Here is a 19,362-nt window from a genome sequence, read left to right on the forward strand (position 1 = left end):
TATTAACTGATGGGGTAGAACTTTAATAACACTAAGCATTTTCCCATATCACAGTTATTTTGCTGTAGTACCATTTTTTTAAGGCCATTTAACTATTCGATTTTGAGCCAAACCATCCTGTTTTTGGGAGGTGGGATGAAACCACAGAACCCAGGAGAAACCCACATGGACAGAGAGAATGTGAGACCCCCCACACACACTAACCTGAGCTCAGGATAAAACCCAGTACCCTGGAGCAGAAAGGAGGCAATTCTACTGAACACCAATGTATTCAATATGAAAAACAAAACAAAAAGGTATGAAAAAGATAGATTTATTTAATGGCAAAATAGACCAAAACAAACAAAAACAAAACAAACATTAAAACAAAAATAAAAACAGACCAGGACCAGGAACAGTACAATGTATCCACAGAGATGTTTTGGCGTTTTTCTTCACCTACTCCTCACAAAAACAGACACACATACAAAACAAAAATCTGTACTTACAAAAAACAAACAAAAAAAAGAGGTCTTCTGAAGAACAACACTATATACAAACACTGACGATTAGCCACAATGTTAACAACAGCCTTTTCATTCCTTTGTCTAAAGTTATTACAAAATGATAACAATAATCTCAATAATAACGGTAGAAATTGAGCTCACTTCTAGTCTGATGAGAGCCTCACCCCTCTGCATGAAGCGATCACCATTTCCACATGACCGAGACAAACGTGTTTACCTGGCAAACTAAAGCACGATCCGTTCAAATCACTTCACATTCGCAGGTGCAAGACTGCTGTTAATAGCACCTGGTCAGAAAAAGTAGGCTACTGTAGGGAGAAGCTAAACATCTGAAAGGGAAGAATGGCTTTGAGGACGTCAAAACCTGATGTGGTCACATCAAGTTCATACAGAACCTTCTCATCACATCTCCCTCCGATTGAGCAAAGCCTCTGGAGAAACTCTACAACGGTTCAGGCAGAAACTACAATTTTCAGAAAAAAAATCTGAACACACCAAGCTTTAGTCAGTGGTCATGCAAATATCTGCAGCATCTTTCGGAGGGGAAAGGATATCAGACAAGACCGGGTAAAGTTGGATTAAAACATAAAACTGCATAAATTCAACTTAAAAAAAGTTAGTGTTTCATTTGAACTAATGATGTCAGTCTGGGGGAAAGAAAAGGAAATAATGTTTCTGGACAATTCTAGTTTATCTTTTTGAGTTCACCCCAACCCTCAATTCTACTGTGCCATTTCTTTACCCCTCTTCACAAACAAGCTATGCGTGAGAAAGTCCACTTCACAAGGCTCATCTTTGTGGGCAATTGCTCTCAAAAATGTAGAATACATTAGATATTTAACTTATTAGAATATTGTAGCATAAAATTAAGAACCTGGGAAAATGTCCAGTTGCTGGACGTGCCAAGCATTGGTAAAGGTCAGTTCTGTTGAGTACTTGGAACGTACAACAGCGAGAAGCTCCCTAGGTTAGAGTCCCCAACCCAATGTACACCTATGGGTGTCTCGTGGTGGTTGTGAAATGCGTTAGTGTTTGCCTATGTGGGTGCGTGTGCAAGAATGTATCTGACAGTCCTCAGCACATGGATATGGTGACATTAATGCCCAGGTTGCCATTTTCAGCAAACAGCTGGGCGATGGAGGTGTCGAACACTAGACAGTCACTGTTCATGATGGCTGTGGCAATGCCCTCATGGATGGATCGTGGTGTGGCTTCCCAAGTAAGGCGCCGCCGGTGGCCATTCAACTCCAGCCGGTAGGCAAAGTTCTCTGCCTGCTTGCGTGTGCCAATCAATTGCACGATGGCAAAGAACTGCTGGTGCCCATCATACTTCTCCTGCTTCTCCAGGACCAGCATGAAGTGGAAACCGAAGCAAGACTGCATCATGACCCAGTCGACGGCACCAGGCAGATTGATGTCCGTGGCCAGGAAGACGATGTCCTCGCCCTGCAGTGTAGTGATGGACTTGTGCTGATGCAGGAGGTGCGGCATAACGGCATCCAGTGAGCCCTGCCACTTGCACGAAGCACCCGGACATGGGCAGGAGTACGGCCGGAATTCACACAGCTCCTCGTGCTCGGCCTTGTCCGTGTGTGGCAATGTCACTTCGCAGCCCGACGAGGCGTACTTGCACGGAAATAGCACGGAGTTGGCCACCTTTTCCATGGCTAGGTTACGGATGGAGCCCAACGGGCCACGGCACGTCGGACAGCACGTCAGCTTGGGCCGGCAGTTGCTGCACACCAGATGGCCGCTCTGGCATTGCAGGATTGGAGGCAGCACATAGTCAAAACACACCGGGCACTCGAACAGGCTGGCTAGGTCACTGTTTGAGGCAGTGGTGTTCACACGCTGAGAGGGGGGGCACTTTGAGGTTCCTGTGGGCAGCGCGGTGGCAGTCTGGCGACTCATTTCTAGAAATTGGAAGAAACAAGGACAGTGAGAAAACTGGGGATATAGGGCAGAGTATAAAGGTCATGAAAGAAAGTGGCTGATACCAATAGAAAATGAGAAGTTGGAGAAAAGAGGAGGAGGTGCAATTACACGCAAAATAGTATAATAACACAATTTAATTGAAAATATTTAAAAGGTGGCAGCACTCCTGCAACATGAGGCACAAAGACCGGGATACCAGTTATACAATAACATTTCTCCTAATGATTCTAAACACAGATGTTAGATCCTGCCTTTCAATGGACACTTTTGCGAGTGATTCACTGACAACAGGGCTATTTGTTGTCTACATAATGCACAGGCATTTGTCTTTTCCACTCAGCAGTTCCTATATATTGCTATGATAAAGTCAGACTTAGGCCTTAGGGAAGCGCTTGGGGCATCTATATTTGGCACTGACAAATTCTATACTTTTGTAAAAGGCAGAAATAGAGAGTGGGGACATGGGCAGCCTTCAGAGCGCATGCCTGCTGAACGAGCGTTCCTATGGCAACAGGCTGTGGTGTGTGTGGAGAGGAGGCCGAGATCACGGCTGGATTTTTCCCTGCTACATGGCAGAAGCAGGGCGTGATCCAGTGTACTTACTGTGCTGCTTTACATAATCTAAACACATCTGCCTCTAGCAAATCCAGTTCACTGAAGCTCAGCATGACAAGGACACATACATTGTCTTTTTTTTTTTTAATTCTAGACATCAGTCTCATCAAAATCACTGAAGCTTGTTCAAGAGAATGAGCTGATATTATGTGAGAAAAGTTCTGTATCTGAATGTACATGGCTTACAGGCAGCTTGTAAACATATCGGTGAGAAAGCCCTGTGTATTTTTATCCCTCTCACTGAGCTTTTCACTCTCTTGCCAGAATTAGCACAGAGCACAAGAGGCCTTAAAGCCAGCCCTAAACACACAACCTGAAGCTTAGAGAAGAAGCTGGCCAGAAGGTAAAACCTGGCTACAAATGACTTTTACATTTGTTTCAACAGTGTGTTTAGTTTGCATTTCATGTCATGAGTGACCTGTCCTATGTTTAGGTCTTTTCAAACCAAACATGCACCACCCCAAACATGCACCAAACATCCACCACCTCGCACCTCACCCCCATGCCAGAACACATCAACCTAATGTGTAAATGACATGTGAAGAGCTGCTGGCATGAGAGATGCTACTGCAACACTGAGAACAGTACAGTGTGTCCACCCTCTGTTAAATGACACTGCCACCCAGTGTGTGCCAGCTCCTGAAAAAGACTGCAGCACACAGCACTGATAAGCAAAAGCCTCCTCTTTGGGGATGATGTAGTGGAACGAGACTAAATAAAATAAATTGAGGAGGTGTAAATGAGTGGAGTGTGAACTTTAGACGTCTAGCTTAGTGATACTGGTGGTGAAGAAAAACAAGATTAGTGGCAGAGTTATTAATGGATGTTAACCTTACAGATGATGAAGCAACTATGATGTTTGCAAACCACACGATGCAGTAATCAAACAATTTCATCTACTATATTGCTGAAATGACATCAGACAAAAATGTGCTTGCAGTCTGGTGTACCGTCTGGAAGGGTCTGAATTATTTCTGCATAGATCAAAACCAGATTATTTCTGTCTGGAATTACTCTATTTCCTAGATCCATCACTGTTCTGCATATAATCTAATGCTCATTCGTGTTGTAGATGTACTTGGAGACATCACTCAGAGGATTTCTGTATGAATTTTCTGCAATTTTTTTCTGCAAACATCAAGGACATTTACTCATTACTAAATAACTAAATATTAAAAAGCCTTAGCAAGAAAGCAGAAAATATCTACATGACTGCAGCATGCATAACAGTACTAACAGCTATTAACATGGATAATCTGACAATTTGTTCTTGTTGTTCTTGCTAATGTTTCACTGGGATTTTGGTCATGTCTGCATTGGTCATGGTATTGTTTTTTAGACTGTGCATCTGGAAAGCTTATGTTATCTTTAACATGCTACTAAATGACCTGTAGAAACACCACCGGATAATATACGGTTTAATCCTGCCTGAATGAATACAAAAAAAAAAGCTTCCTTTATCTTCCACTTGAAAAGAGGTTTCATCGTTTTTCTTCAGTTATGGAGACAATCCAGATAGCTCTTTCCTACCATATCCTGCTGAAATCAAATTCAAACCAAGTATCAGCCAAGTTGAAAACAAAAAAAAAAAAGGGAACTTCCTAAGAAGCCAAGCTTTTAAACCACTAAGTGAACCTAGCACAAGAATAACCTCCAAACATGTTTGTTATGGTCACCTGACTAAATAATCAACTGCATGTGTCCTTTAACAAGCAGCATTAGGCCAGAACAAACAAGCCAAAACTATTAGTGTGCATCAATATGAGGTGTTTGTAGTTAGTTATACACAGTGATCACGTGGTCCTCCATCAGTCGAAGTTCATCGAGGATCTGAGTACTGATCTCAACTGCTAGAAATGTGGAGTTCTAGAAATAATAATAATAATCCTCTCTGGAGGTTACACGGTCTGATTTTCTAGAAATGCATCTGCTTCAAATACTGATGGAAGTTAAATTTTATTATTAACATGAAGTTACATACAAACATACATACATGTCAATGGAACAATACACCAAATAAAGGGGGAAAAGTGAATTAATGTTCAATGTTTTTGTTTTTAATCCTTTTCAAAAGTTCAATTGGAATATCGGTCCTGCAGCATTCCTGTTTCTCTTTGTAATAAAACCAGCTGCCTGAGACCCGTCACACCCTTTATTCCAGGAAAATGCCGAACTGAACTGCTGTGCAAGTGGAAAGTCTGCAGCCCATCACACAGCACAGGAAATCTTGTATCCCCAGAGGAAGCCACTTCAGCAGCACTAATGAAAGTCTGTATGACATGGCTCTAGTTAAAACATGATTACAAGCTATACACACAGACAGTCATAAGAGTTTGTGCTGTACTCTATTGTCATTATAATAACTGAATATTCAGCACAGCTCCTTTTGGCAATGGATTCGGAATACATTTGAATTTTACACAACTTATGTTTTAAAACACAATGTCCATACAGCAATTCTGTGTGGTTTACATGTTAAGACTTCTTACTTTCTTTGTATGACATCTACCTTGAGCCAAAACACATACTTAAGTATAGAAAGAGCTTGGACACATGGACACAAAAAACAAACAAACAAACAAAAAAAACCCACACACTTGCCTTGCCTCAAACGTAGCAACTCAGCCATGATATAGCTGGTTTCTGAAGTCTGTTCATTTAGTTCTGCACTGGAGCCATGTTGATAATGTAGCTAAAAAGTAAGGGAAGTAAGTATTTTAGCCTTGTAACTCCAAAACTAAAAAGTTAAAGCTGCCCACCAAATATGTCATGGCTTATGGACTTAATTCAAATTAGGAGGGGAAAAAAAAAAACAAATTTTTGCTATTGCTTTAATCACGAAACAATCTTTCACTTCATGCATTAGCTGTTAGAATGTGAGCATAAAGAGTTTGTCTGCTTATATGATGCGAGTTGTGCGACCTCTAACTGATCCAACATTGGTGCAAGGACAGCAAATACTTTACATTATCTGTTAATCAGATTCCAATTAACATGGGAACAGGCAGCAGTGTAAGCAGTGTAATTTAACCCAACCATTCACCCAGACAGCCATTACTATCATCATTTAACTGTAGAGCAAAACTATGTACAGTGTGTATTCATTATTCGCAGTATAGCAGTAACATTAAGTTACAATTTCGCTGCAGCTGCTGATGATTTGTACTCATCTACACACAGCTAAGACAAGTTAACCAAACTAGAGAAGAGAGGCAGCAGCCAAATTCAAAACCGGCAAAGAAACTAAAACTAGGTGTCAGTGTGGAGCTGAACCCGTATGACTACTCTGAATAAGAAAGACATTCTGTTTTGAAGATGTTATTCTGTACGGATTTAAACACCTGTCATAAAGGCATGCTGATTGTTTCAGCTTACTACTCTTCTCAGAATGCTGATGCATGGAGTTTTTAAAAAAAGAGAAAAAAATAATGCATTTTTAAGCTTCATTGGGAATAAAGTGTTATCCACGCCTTTATAAAAGAGGTAAAATGCAATATCAACCGTTACATGTTACTGTTGAGGCTTGATTAAGATGTCATCTGCAAGCATGTCCAGTCTTAGTACATGTTCTCATTCTGTATTTGCAGTCTGGTTTCAAATGGTTCCTACAAAACCCACAAAGCCATGTCACTACAGCACACTGCATCACTCTCTGCCTAAAGAGTGATGCAGAAGCACATTAGTCCTTTAGCCTCTTCAGCTCTCTCATTTCAACTGTATACTCTGCCTCAGATAATAACTCCTCAAGTTCAAATCAATGCCATCAGGCTCAATTCTAAATCTTAACAAAATACCCCACCAACCAACCAACAGATTTCTGGCAGGAATGCTAATAAGATCAAAATTAATATAGATAAATTTTCATTGATATGTATCAGGGTGGTGTTCTCTTTCGAGTCGTTGAGGTACTGAGGCATTGCAGCGTAACTAGTACTGCAAATTGTTGGAAATCACTGAATGATGAACGTGTCTAAATGATTAGTAATTAAATTACAATTATAGGTACAGCTGCTATATTTGTATGTTCCAAAGGTTATGGTGGATTATGTATTTATTTACAGAAAATTATTTTGATCATATCACCATGTGTGACATGAAACACAAGAAATGAATCTTGAAAGAACCTTGGTCATGTTTGGTCAATTTATCGGTCTGGAGGAGTTATTATAATAGAGGAGGCGATTAATTACAGATATCACTCGTCTTCTCGTTCCAGAAGTCTTTTTAAAAACAATTTTCAATTGTGAGCTATTTATTTTAAATTTACAATTTCAAAATAGTACCCTTTAGTGTATGGTTTGGTAACATGTGGTCTGTGGTGTATTAACAATTTACATTAACAGTGCCACTGTCTGTAATGAATGTTTATTTATAAAACTGGTAGTAATACACAGATTTTATGATGTATGATATGGATATGTTAAAGAGCCAAATGTCATGAAGACACAGACATTGTATTAGCAGTGAAGCAACTCGGGCCCTTCAAGTTTGTCCGTGTTGACAACGCAAGTAAACAGTGGCTGTTTGGATATTGGGGAAATTTCCTGAATTTTCCATGATGCCACTTACTGCTTAAAGACGGATTAGTTCGGTCTGCAAGTTCCGATTATGAAGTTCCTGTGTTTGTGTAAGCAGACTGACCAGACAATGTAGAAATATGCAGACTGGTGATGGGGAGAAATGATAGAGCAACAGAAAATCTTCTCTGTCAGATTTAGAAGAGTTTTCAAAAATGAACCTTTAGTCTAAATAGTCTGGCTGCTAGTGAATGTAAAGATGGCAAGAGCAGTGCTAAGAAAGCAGGTCCTGAGTTGCCTGGCCTAACTAGCCACAAACAGCTAAGAAATAAGTATAGTTTCATATCTCTGAGGGGTGACAACAGTAGAGTGGTGCAGTAATGTGTTGTACAGTGTTCTAGAATACTTTATTTAAATGCTCACACAAGTAGGTTTTTGTTGTTTTTCATTTATGTGCTATTATATGTTGGGCTTAATGTACCCTTGCTTTAATACTGCTCATTTTAAAGCAAGTTAACGGGATTATTTTTGTGGTAAATCTGTAAAAATCTGTTTTATTTTCCTTGACAACATCCCGCATGCAAGCTGTATATGGTTATAGGGTGGGGGCATGCATGCAGCACACATGAAATCACCAAATACTGAGATGTGCCATGTATAAACAAATTAGCACCTAATCTGTAAGGTATGCAGCAAACCACTTCATAACCATTTTGCATGATATTATTAGACCCTATTACTGCTGCTGCAAGCAGGCCATTATGTGCAATGCAACAATTATTGTTAATTGTTTACATTCTTTTTCAGGAAAGAACATTTTAATGGGTCTGCTGTTATTATACCTTAATGTTGCAGCTGTGTGCCAGTATACACGTGACATGTTCAGTCATAGCAGCACCAGTAGCCAACAGTGGGTTTGAGAGAGAGATAAGAGAGGGTGAGGTAGGTGGTGTGGTGTGATGAGGGCAAGCTAAAACAACACACTATCACCACTCCCCATGCTGCAAGTGCCAATAGTGGGTCACAGTACATGGGTGTCTGACAGCAGAGACCTGCCCTGCTCCTCCAGATGATGATGGTGGGAAATTACAGGGCCAAGTCCCAGTGAAGGACACACTCTTCAATTATCTGGTCCCCTCCTTCTCTATTACCCCCATTTTCACCACAACTGTAGCAAAACTTCTTTTTACTCCACGTATTTAAGCTAAAACATACTTAAAAAAACACTTAGATAACCCACACAAAAAAGGTGATGTTTAAAATATTTAGAAGTATTGGGAACTTACCTTCGTCCATATGATTCCCCAGTAAGGCTATTTTCTTCTCTTGAAATGTGTGGACCTCTACAAAGAGAAAAAGAAAAAGAAATAATGAAAAAAGTGCCTGAGCTCTGTCAAGTGACCCTTGTGCTCAGCTGCCGTTAGGCAAGTTACTTTTTCTATTCAACAAGACTGGCTTTACCTGAAAGATGAATCTATATTACAATCAACCTTGAGTATGACAGGTTATGAGCACAGTGACTTGCACTGACAAGTAAACTAAACATTTTCCCATTAGGCTACACTTGATAGAAAAGCCTGATTCACACTTTATATATGAAAACACAAACAAAGTCAGCACATGGAGCGGTTTGCTGTGTGTTTTATTCTCTCTCACATAGTGCAGGCATAGTGCAATATTTTAGTATCTTTACTGATAACATTATTAACAGCTTTAAAAGATTGTGACAGATGAAAAATGACGAGAAAGCCAGAAATACAAAAATTTTTTTAGACCCTGCCTACATGTGCATATATTTACAAGTTTGAAAAACACCCATTCTCAGAATTCACTCTGACTTATTTACGCATGGCTCTGACATCACAGCATTAACCTGAATATGTTCTGTGAATAATCTACCTTTATCATGGCTGCTACTCACGTTGTTACTGTGTGGGGTGTCTTTTTTTTTTTATTTTCACTGAAAACAAGCTGCGCTGCTTCTGAATCCACCACTCTGGTAGTACAAGTCAGCACTGCAATTGGAGTTTTATAATATTGCAGTAAGTGTTGCATTATTTCCACATCATAGTCAGACCACACATATGAATCCTGGTGTCCATTTTTTGTTTTAGTAGTGGTGGCAAACCGTGACCCAGACCAGAGTAAAGCAGTTACTGAATGAATGAATACAGGAGCTTAAGACTTAATTATGGTTCTAGACCCATCATATGCGAAAAGTAACAAGCAGTGGTCTACATAAGTGTTTAAATTAATAAATGTTTTCAAAGCAAGTCAACGCATAGCCTATTGGATGGGCATTTATTGAAACTCGGAGGCAAAGGGTAATGAAGGATTAAAGAGGTTCACAAAGATCCAGTGAGTAAATCAGCACTGTCTTTGTAGGCAGGCATGTTCCAGCCTGTTCTGTCTTTAAATCACATTAGACCGTTTACTCAACACACTGTTACTACAGTCCACATTACAGTGCTCTAAAGTTACATTACAGTGCTCTAAAGAATTGCTTGCCCTCTAAAGAAACAGTTTAAATTGTTCCCCAAAACAGTTAAATAATTTTATTATCCAAGTTAACCATCTATATTGTGAGAACAATTGAAGTTTCTTTTAAAAGATAATAAAATATGACAATGAATCGTTAATGGAAATGGCATTTTTTAATTGCTCTTAGTAGCTCTCAATTCATGTCTTGTTTCCCTGGTGTATAAATAGGAGTTGCTCATTCTCTTGATTTGAACCTGATCACTTACTGCAAGTGGCTTTCTTTTTAAATGGGCCTTTTTTCCCCCCTCAGGTTCATGAAGGGTACCAGTAATTCTAGAAGATGGGGTAAAGCACAACAGCTGTTTAAATGAATGCTTTATAAAATGTACGTTTTTCTTTAAGATTCTCTCCAGTCACAGCAGTGACAGACAGAAACAAAGCAGAATAGTCCTAGAAATGCCAAGAATCTTACAACAGACCAGAAAAAGCAAATTACAGCAAATCAAGGAAGTGCCTACATTGTTTTTTAAAGTCTCAGTCTAGCGTAAGCACCAACACCCACACTCAGGAGCTAACTTGTTGGAATTTACCTACAGATCAGGCCCAGATTAGACTTCCTAGTGAGATGCACTCCATTCCCATATAAATAGGAAGTCCAAGCCATGTGTTTATAGGATGGGGTCTGGATGCATGGCTAAAAGAAAAAAGTGTCATTAACGCATGCACTGGGCTTGTGTTACCTTTAGGCTTGCTGGCCGTTCGGGCAGCTACGCATGTGAAGAGCTTGAACACCCCCTTCCATGAGTAGACAGGCTGTAGCCTAGTGGTGGGAGACATGGGGATTGCAGCGACTCTTCATTGCGCTCTTTCCATAGAAACAAGACAGCCCATAACAGAGGGCCACCAGCCAATCTAATATCCAATATGCTCACACAGTGCTGGCTCAGATAAAAATACTTCAGGGTGATTCCTGGCCACTTACAAACACTCATGCAAAACCCTGTGAGCTATTCAAATGTTTGTTCATTGACTGCTACAAAGTAGATGTGTGGTTTATGAGGAAATAAAATACTCCTTCAAAAACACAGCCCAGGAAAAGCACAATGAGAAGTTGAGAACCCAAACGAAGGACTCCAGGAGTAATCCAAAAATGTATACTGAACACAAGAGTGCCTGGCAGGAAGCTGAATAGGGAGCCCAAGGAGAGTGAGAGCGAGAGGGACAGCTGAGGAAGAGAGGAAAACCAACAGCAGCAAAGCCAGTTTCCCCACTCGTCTAAAGGCACATTCCAGCGGCAGAATGAGGGGCCACTCCCAGGCAGGCCCAAGTATCCTGTGTGAACTCCAGATACGAGACGGGAAGAAGAGCTCTTTTTCTGTAGTGCTTTCCTGTGATTTTACCCCTGCCCCACAGAGAATAAGAACAGAGTCCTGCCTGCAAACACTTTCGCCAATGCAGTCTGTAGGCTGAGGAGTCGAATGTCAAGCCGGAGTTGGAATGCCCCCCCACTCCCTGTCTCACTCTCGCTCACTGTGCCGGAGCTGTATTTTGGGCCTGGCTCGTGTCAGATTACACAGCTCCACCTCCTCCTTTAACCATGTGCCTCAGACAAAGAGACATACAAATATAGCAGCACTACACCGAAACCCACAGAAGAGGGCACAGAAGGAAAACGGCTAGAAAGTAACTGTACTCTTCTTACTAAAAGAAAGCATTTCATTAAAAACAACAAAAGACCTCAGAAGGGTCACTACCACCAAGTACTCGTAAAATGTAAATCAAAAATCTTTATTGAACTCGAACTTAAAAGTAATTTCAAGACTGAAAAAGCTATAGTACAGAACCTTGTTACATACAGACTATACTTTTCCATTGCACCACCATCAATAACCACACTGTCCAAGTATCTCCAACACCCAAAATACTCCAGTGTAAACACAGATACACTCAGGTCTGCCAACACTTGACCTTTCTGCCTGAGGAGCTCAAGTTAATGCCATTGATAACCACAACATGGTAAAAACAGCAAATGCTACAAGATGAAGCCTCATGTGTTTAACGAATCAGTCAAAACACCCTCGATGAACTCTATCTTTATCTGGCAATGTTTCTTTGTATTTTGATAAGTCTCAGAATCAAACCCATACATTGGTTTCCAAAATATTCAAATGCCAAATGTCAGGGAACAAAGAGAGTATTAGAAAGGGACCATATGAATGCTTAAGGGCTTCAAGAAAGAATCGCTCACCTTTCTAAAATTCCCACAATGCACGTAAGGCGATGACAAGGACAATTCTGTAACATCAATGACTCAGCGACACTACAAACCTGAGAACTCGTAGTACCCTCTTAAAAAGCCACTGACCAATTGATCACAGTTTCTGTTTCAAGTTTCACCTTTACAAAAGGGCAAATGCAAAAGCTACGAGTCACGCAAGCCTCTTTCCCAATGTAGGACTGAATGGTTACAGCTGCTATCGTGGAAAGGACTCAAGAGCATGGCTATAGTATGGCCTGAGTTCAAAACAACTATACAGTAATTGTTCAAATAGATACTGATTCACCTGTAAAAAAAAAACAACACTAAAATTAAACTCTCATTTGTTCACAAAGCATTACAACATCTAAATAACCTCCAGGCATGAGCTTAGTTTTATCATCACTTGGATATTTTTAAATATCTATAATCTATACTGTATACAATTAGTTTTCAGAGTTTATGAACTCTGACCTCTTCTTACAATCTACTATGAACGATTGATACAAAAAAATGGGAATTTGAGAAATGATGAAAATTCTTTAAAGATGCTTACAAACTAATTATAAGGGCCATTCAAGTGTACTATCTGAGTTCAATGTTGCGGTCATGTTCATTGCAGATCTGGGACTGGAGTTTAAGTCCAGAGTGTACATGTATGCATGTATGTATATATATATATATATATATATATATATATATATGTATGTGTATATATATATATATATATACACATACATATATATATATATATATATATATATATATATATATATATATATATATATATATATAAATAATCTGTTCGGTTCCACAATTCATTATTTCTCAATGGACAAATCCATTCTCTCTGCATGCAGCTGACCATTAGATAGTTAATCTGAAGCAACAGCTGGAAAGAGACTATTGTTTAGACGAGTGATAATATTTAATTTGATTGATGTTTATTTAGGTGCACAACATGATAATATTTTACTCAACTGCCATTCAGGTAAAATTAGGTGTAGTCTATTCATTTCATACCATTCTATTCATAAAGTGACTGACAGTTTTTAAGAGAATTAAATGGCTGCCATTATAAAAGCATCCTGTTGGGGCAATGTTCACCTGAATGACTAGAGCAAAAGTTATTTTTTTCGATTCAGTCTTTGAATTGCTCCTGAATTTTAGAAAACATGTAGGAGATAAATGCAGAGGTGTAATTTTTATGATGTCATTTTCAACCACTATGTGTTCAAGGTTCAAACTAGGAAAAAGTTGTCTGACTCAGTTTTTCATCTGTTGTTAACAAGCTAGCCAATTGAATGCCTAACATGGTTTGAAAGCAATCAGGACTTAACACTGCATTTGTAAGTTTCTCTCTTTGATTAGAACCATTCAGCCCTATAGAAGAGGCTGTCACCAACATTTAAAACCCTGATCTGTATAATTTCAGCAAGTCAAATTCAAAAGACCATCCAACCTAAACAAACTGATGGCAGATTACTTTACTTCCAAAGTGTGCTTGAGGTGAATTATTTTCAGTGTGTAAAAGACAACACAAAAACTCAACATTGGTGATCAGAAACATCGGCTCTTTACAGCAGTGGTCCCCAACTAACCGGGCAGTGGACCGGTACCGGTCCGTGGACCAAATGGTACCGGGCCTCCCAAGGAACATTAAATTATTTCCATTTTATTTACTGTGGTGTATTTCTCTCGGGTTTGTGAGACTTTAGATGGACGAGAGGTTAACCGGGAGCTGAGAGACGTCACCTAAAGCCACACCAATACCGCGCATGCGCAAAATATGATATCGGGGCGACTTTAGGTGACGTCTGGAGCTGAGCGGCTGGAAGCGGCAGTGGCGTTGTAGCTTTGGTGGAGAGAAGGTGTGTATCGCTCTTCTCTGTGTTCACTGGTACTTTCTCAGGTTTAACAGTGCTTGGTGTACGTGTATATTGTGTTTGCTCAAATTTAACCCAAGAATTAGCAAAAATGAGTACGAAACAGACGTCGTTAGAAAGTTAGAAACTCTGCCGGTGTTCTGGATTAAAGTCATGGCGGAATACCCTGAGATTGCCACCACAGCACTTAAATCCCTATTGCCATTTCCGACATGCTATCTGTGTGAAGCGGGATTTTCTGCAGTGATGGCAACCAAAACAAAACAACAGAATAAACTGGACATAAGCAACACACTTCGGGTGTCATTGTCTCCTATTACCCCAGATTGAACCGTCTCATCACACAGACACAAGCTCAGGGTTCCCGTTGATTTAGCATTGTAATGAGTTAAAAAGGCATGTTTAAATACAATTAAATAAAAATTATTAAATTTTAATTTAATTGTATAGCCGCCAACACCCACCCCCCACCGCCAGCGGGCTGCAGTAAAATGATCAAACATTGACCGGTCCATGGTGAAAAAAAGGTTGGGGACCACTGCTTTACAGGACTGATTCCAAGCACCTTAAAATGACTTGAAACACTAACATACTAAAAGTGTACATAATCCATGTTAAGAAAATATAAGAAATAGTTTAGACTACTAACAGATTTAAACCCACTTCATAAATATGAACAAAAGCATAACATCAAATAATAAATTGATGCTGCTTACAGCATAAATATCCTCTGCCCTCTGTCTCTGTAATTGATGCACAGTGCATGTGGAATTATATTAGCTAGCTACTTAACTAGACTAGTTGAATGACAACTGTTTCTATTTTTTACTGGGTTACTTTAAATAAGGCCACAAAAGAGGAATCCTATTTATCAAACCCAAGAGGATTTGACTCGGCAAAATCAGTAAAATATCATTTGAAAAGCTCTAACTTGAAAAGTAACTACAGTTTGGAGACCGCAATATTACCGAGAATTTATAAATACAATTTTTATGAATGGACTTCACAGCTTTGCATTACAGACAGGGCTGTAGTGACGTGTTAAGACTACAACAATAACACCTACTTCAACTCTCTAAGACCAAATGAAGCAGAACATACTGTCTACAACGCACTTCATTACAGAGTCCATCCCAGCCATTACCTCCTCTTCATCTCGAACAGATCCGTTGCATGGAGAGAGCCCATTAGTGCCCCGCCTGGTAACGTGATATGTGTGGAGAGCATGGCACTCAGTTTGCAAGGGTAACATGCAGTTGAAACCATTAGAAGACTAATGCAGTATACCATGTGACTTAACAGTGTGCGTGTGTGTGTGTGTGTGTCTGATGATATCTACCCTCTTATAATCCAACCCCGAATGCAAAAACCAACAAGATCTTTCAGTGACAAAATTGTGAATATTTAGCGAAATGATAAAACGCAAGCTGTCTGCACAGAGGTACCGGAGTACAACTACAAACACAGTGCTGGATGAAAGTAAATAAGTGGCAGCTACGCTCTCGTAAAAGACGTCTATAAACAGATTTACAAACATTTAAAGCTTAAAGAAATGAAGAAAATCAATGTGCAACACTTATTGCTCTGGTATTAACACTACCCACCTTGTGCCTAGAGAACAAAAATACACAGACTTTGTGCTGAAAATAAAAACCCTAGGGTTAGTGGGTTAGCTAGCATCCATCAGTGCTTAATATACACAGAATCAATACAGACACGGACAGACATAAGCCTATCAGTGTGCTGTGAGATTACAGTTGAGCAACTGAGAGAAACTGGTCCTCATTAACTGTGACAGTTACATCAATGTGCACAATAGAGTTATTATTTTACTAATTCTTTTGTAATAAAGAGAAAGCCGATAATTATATCCGAAATGAATACCTGGGCCGGATCCCAAGCCACATAATACCATGCGAAATACAGTAGTTTGTTAGTACACCACTGACTATTAAGGCAACTACTATTAAGGCATGCTACTTAGTTCATACTAATTAGTGCACTGTGTGTTCTGACCGATTTGGACGTGGATGTGATTTCTTAGTGCAGGTGTAGTCATTTGTGCAGTGCTTAAATCTTACTGTTGATTTATTGTTTAAATCTTACATCCAGCAGCTTAAATGTAAAAAATAAGCACCTTCTCAACTGTAAGGCATATCCATGCCCTAAATATTGAGTCCCAGTATTTTTCAAGGGCTGTAAGGTACACACTGACATGATATTGTTGCTAGTGTAAAAAAACATCATAGGTAATGAAAATTTAGGAAGAGAGATAACCTCTTGGCATTGTGGTCTCTGAATTCAGAACCAAATTCTATTTAATCAGAAGCAATCTAAACTCTTGAATAAAATCAAAAACCCTAACAGTTTCTAGAGTCACACAACATGAAGGTTTATTTGTTACAGTTGAACAGATGCCCAATTAGTATTATGATCATCCAGTGATTATCCAGCAGGTATACTTGTTATACGAGGGAGAGACAGAAATGGTATTTAGCATGAGTTTAAGTAAGAGGACAGATCCTTTTGAGATGCAACTGTGAGGGAACAATATAAGAGAGAGGCAAAAGGACTCTGGACAGAGAAGTTTTAAAAGGACTCAAAAGAAGCAGCTGTCATGTGGTAAGAGGTTGCCAACTGTGCACGGCTCGGCATGTGCAGCTGCTAGTGAGGCTGCAAAAAGCCGAGGGGCAGACTGATACTAAACACATGAAATAGTTAACTGGCAACACTATATAAAATGACTCCACTAGGCCTCATACATGAATAATCCAATTTACATGATTATTATATTCAAGGTTAAGTGTTGGCATCACACAATCAATACAACTCAATTACTTGTTCCATGATGGCAGCAGATGCTACCCAAACAGATGATAGAAAATTAATATCCTCTTCCTTAAAGGTCCATCTGTTATACCAGCTATAATTTGTGAAAATCCAGTTAAATAAATGGTTACAAAAAACACGAATAACAGTTGTTACCGATTGTTGTTATATGTTTATGGCTATAAATAAGAATGGGAAAGTAGTTATGATTTGTTTGCAAGTGATGCTTCATGTTCTTTTGACCAACATTATGCACTGTAAACAGATATCCAGCTCTGTTCAGTGAATAGAAATTTCTCTGTCTAATCATTGTTAAACTCCATGATTTTAACAATGACAACAAAGTCACTTTGTGCATGTGTTACTCAGACCTGACAGGACAAACAAAATCTATGAAATCTCTTCTCTTTGTGACTTAATCGAACCATGTAGCTAGTCACTGGTCTGATGACCTGCTTTCAGCGAAATAATATAAGTGCATGTGATTGGTTAATCCTTACAGAAGATATAAAGTGCTTTATGGTTTGAAATCTAGAGTCATCAAAAGCCAGTCCTAATCACATTTTTTCAGCACTGCTACAGAACTCTTTCCTCAAACTCTTGGCTAATTTACAAATATATAGATGGTTAGATAATCCCTTTTTTTTTTTTTGCAGTTCTGGATACCATAATGACTATACCATAGTGACCGCAATTACAAAGCTCATTAATCCAATTCACCATTGGAAACTAAAGTCCATATGAAGTGCCTTATGCAATTATCTGAACTGTTTTCCAGTGTGTTGTGTTGGACGGTAAATGAACATGAACTTGAACATAAACAGAAGCATATATCCTGAATGTCGCAGCACAACATGTTTAGACTGAATACTAGTCGTTAGGGAAACCTGACCTGCGCCATCTTATCACAGATTACCCATCTGCAGGTATTGCCTACTGTAATTGATATAACAGTGCAGCTGACATGAGATTAAAACTGAAAAATCTCTTCCGTTATGGAAGCCTATCGACAGCATGGATGCAAACAAAACAATCGATCACACTAGCAACATTAACACCAAGACGCATATAATGCTTCCAAGTAACATGTTAAATGCATCATGTTAGTATCAGTAGCTAACCTCGGTCAGTATGTGTGTCCTATAGGACTGTTAGCATCTATATCGCGAAACATAAATGATATAGATATAAGAACAACAGGTTATACTAAACCTTCAGGTATCATGTCCTAAGCTGCATTACAATAAGCATACAGAACATGAGCCTAACTTAGCTGCAGGTTTTCTTGCACTCATCCACAGGCTGCTCTTTGCTTTATTATTATTCTGGGTCAGAGGGTCGCACGCTGGCTGGCAATAGAGCTAGCAAGCAAACGTATTAATACCGTCGCTAAATGTACTGTATACACGAAATGACATTTTAGTATCGTTTACTGTTTTAATGTCACTGCAGAGCCGCATAAGGAGGTGGTCAGACTGCTAGGTGGCTAGCTGTATACACACAAATCACACCTAGCTAGCTGTCCGTGAGGCTCGCTAGCGACCGTGTAGATAACCATTTAATTAGCCAACTTGGCGGATTACAGGAGAAATAAAACGAACAATAAACCTGAACAGGTTTGTACAGAAACAGAGGTATTTGACCTGCTCTTGTGTTATAACTCGGACATTGGTTATTCAGTGTGCTAGCCAGCCTCACGATTGCTATAGTGACAAACTAATCTGCCATGTTTACATGCTATCGTCATTAGCCTTGAAGCTAACTAGCGTTAGCCGGCCGTTGTTCGAAAAATAAAGGTAGCTCCGTTAGCTCAAACGAAGCACGTTACTCGTACAATTATCCACAACTTACCTCTAGTTAAAAATCCTTGTGTTTCTCCTATTAAAACTCAAAACCGACAGTCCGCCCACTGTTATGGTTTGGTCGTTTCAATGTCCACATTCGCAGCGGAGCTACAATGAAGATGCTGGCTGCCGGCAGCCTCGGGCTCGCGCACACACGGACTCATATAGTTTCGTAACAAGGCCGCGGGCGGCGCTGTGCTACAGCTCAGTGATGTGGTCTATATAACCACTGTGGAGTCGTGCTGTTGGGACAGAATGCAAAATATCTGACTTCTACTCAAGACGAAAACGGTGATTTTTGATTTTCTGAAGTGACATGACATAGAACAGAGCAGAACATAACAGAATAGAACAGAATATAATAGAATAGAACAGAATATATTATAATATGATATGGTATGATATAATATAACAGAACAGAATAGAACAGAATAGAATAGAATAGAATAGAATAGAATAGAATAGAATAGAATAGAATAGAATAGAACAGAG

The 19,362-nt window shown here is 39.4% G+C and overlaps 1 protein-coding gene across 4 annotated transcripts; it reads right to left on the bottom strand.

Annotated features, from left to right (window-relative positions):
- Positions 1–297: 297 nt before the first annotated feature.
- On the bottom strand, positions 298–19,241 carry siah1 (siah E3 ubiquitin protein ligase 1). 4 transcript variants are annotated; one of them, XM_027161251.2, is made up of 4 exons: positions 18,878–19,241; positions 8,860–8,916; positions 5,658–5,748; positions 298–2,419 (listed from the first exon to the last, which is right to left on the bottom strand). In XM_027161251.2, exons 3-4 carry the CDS (start codon positions 5,683–5,685, stop codon positions 1,581–1,583), a joined length of 867 nt encoding a protein of 288 aa, XP_027017052.1. In that variant the 5' UTR covers positions 5,686–5,748; positions 8,860–8,916; positions 18,878–19,241; the 3' UTR covers positions 298–1,580. The 4 variants fall into 4 exon arrangements, with proteins under 4 accessions (XP_027017052.1, XP_027017053.1, XP_027017054.1 ...); XM_027161252.2 differs by lacking the exon at positions 18,878–19,241 and adding an exon at positions 10,795–10,860; XM_027161253.2 differs by lacking the exon at positions 5,658–5,748 and having other exon boundaries at positions 18,878–19,232.
- Between the last annotated feature and the right edge of the window lie 121 nt (positions 19,242–19,362).

Source organism: Tachysurus fulvidraco, chromosome 13 (assembly GCF_022655615.1).
Source record: "Tachysurus fulvidraco isolate hzauxx_2018 chromosome 13, HZAU_PFXX_2.0, whole genome shotgun sequence".
Lineage (NCBI taxonomy): Eukaryota > Metazoa > Chordata > Actinopteri > Siluriformes > Bagridae > Tachysurus > Tachysurus fulvidraco.

What these genes read in the sequence shown, in the direction of transcription:
- siah1 (XM_027161250.2), bottom strand. Translation starts at nt 10,891, where the DNA reads ATGTCTCCCACCACTAGGCTACAGCCTGTCTACTCATGGAAGGGGGTG. An exon ending in AACGGCCAGCAAGCCTAAAG is followed by an intron (nt 8,917 to 10,794) that starts GTAACACAAGCC and finishes TTCTCTTTGTAG; the next exon opens with AGGTCCACACATTTCAAGAG. An exon ending in GGGGAATCATATGGACGAAG is followed by an intron (nt 2,420 to 8,859) that starts GTAAGTTCCCAA and finishes TCCAATTTCTAG; the next exon opens with AAATGAGTCGCCAGACTGCC.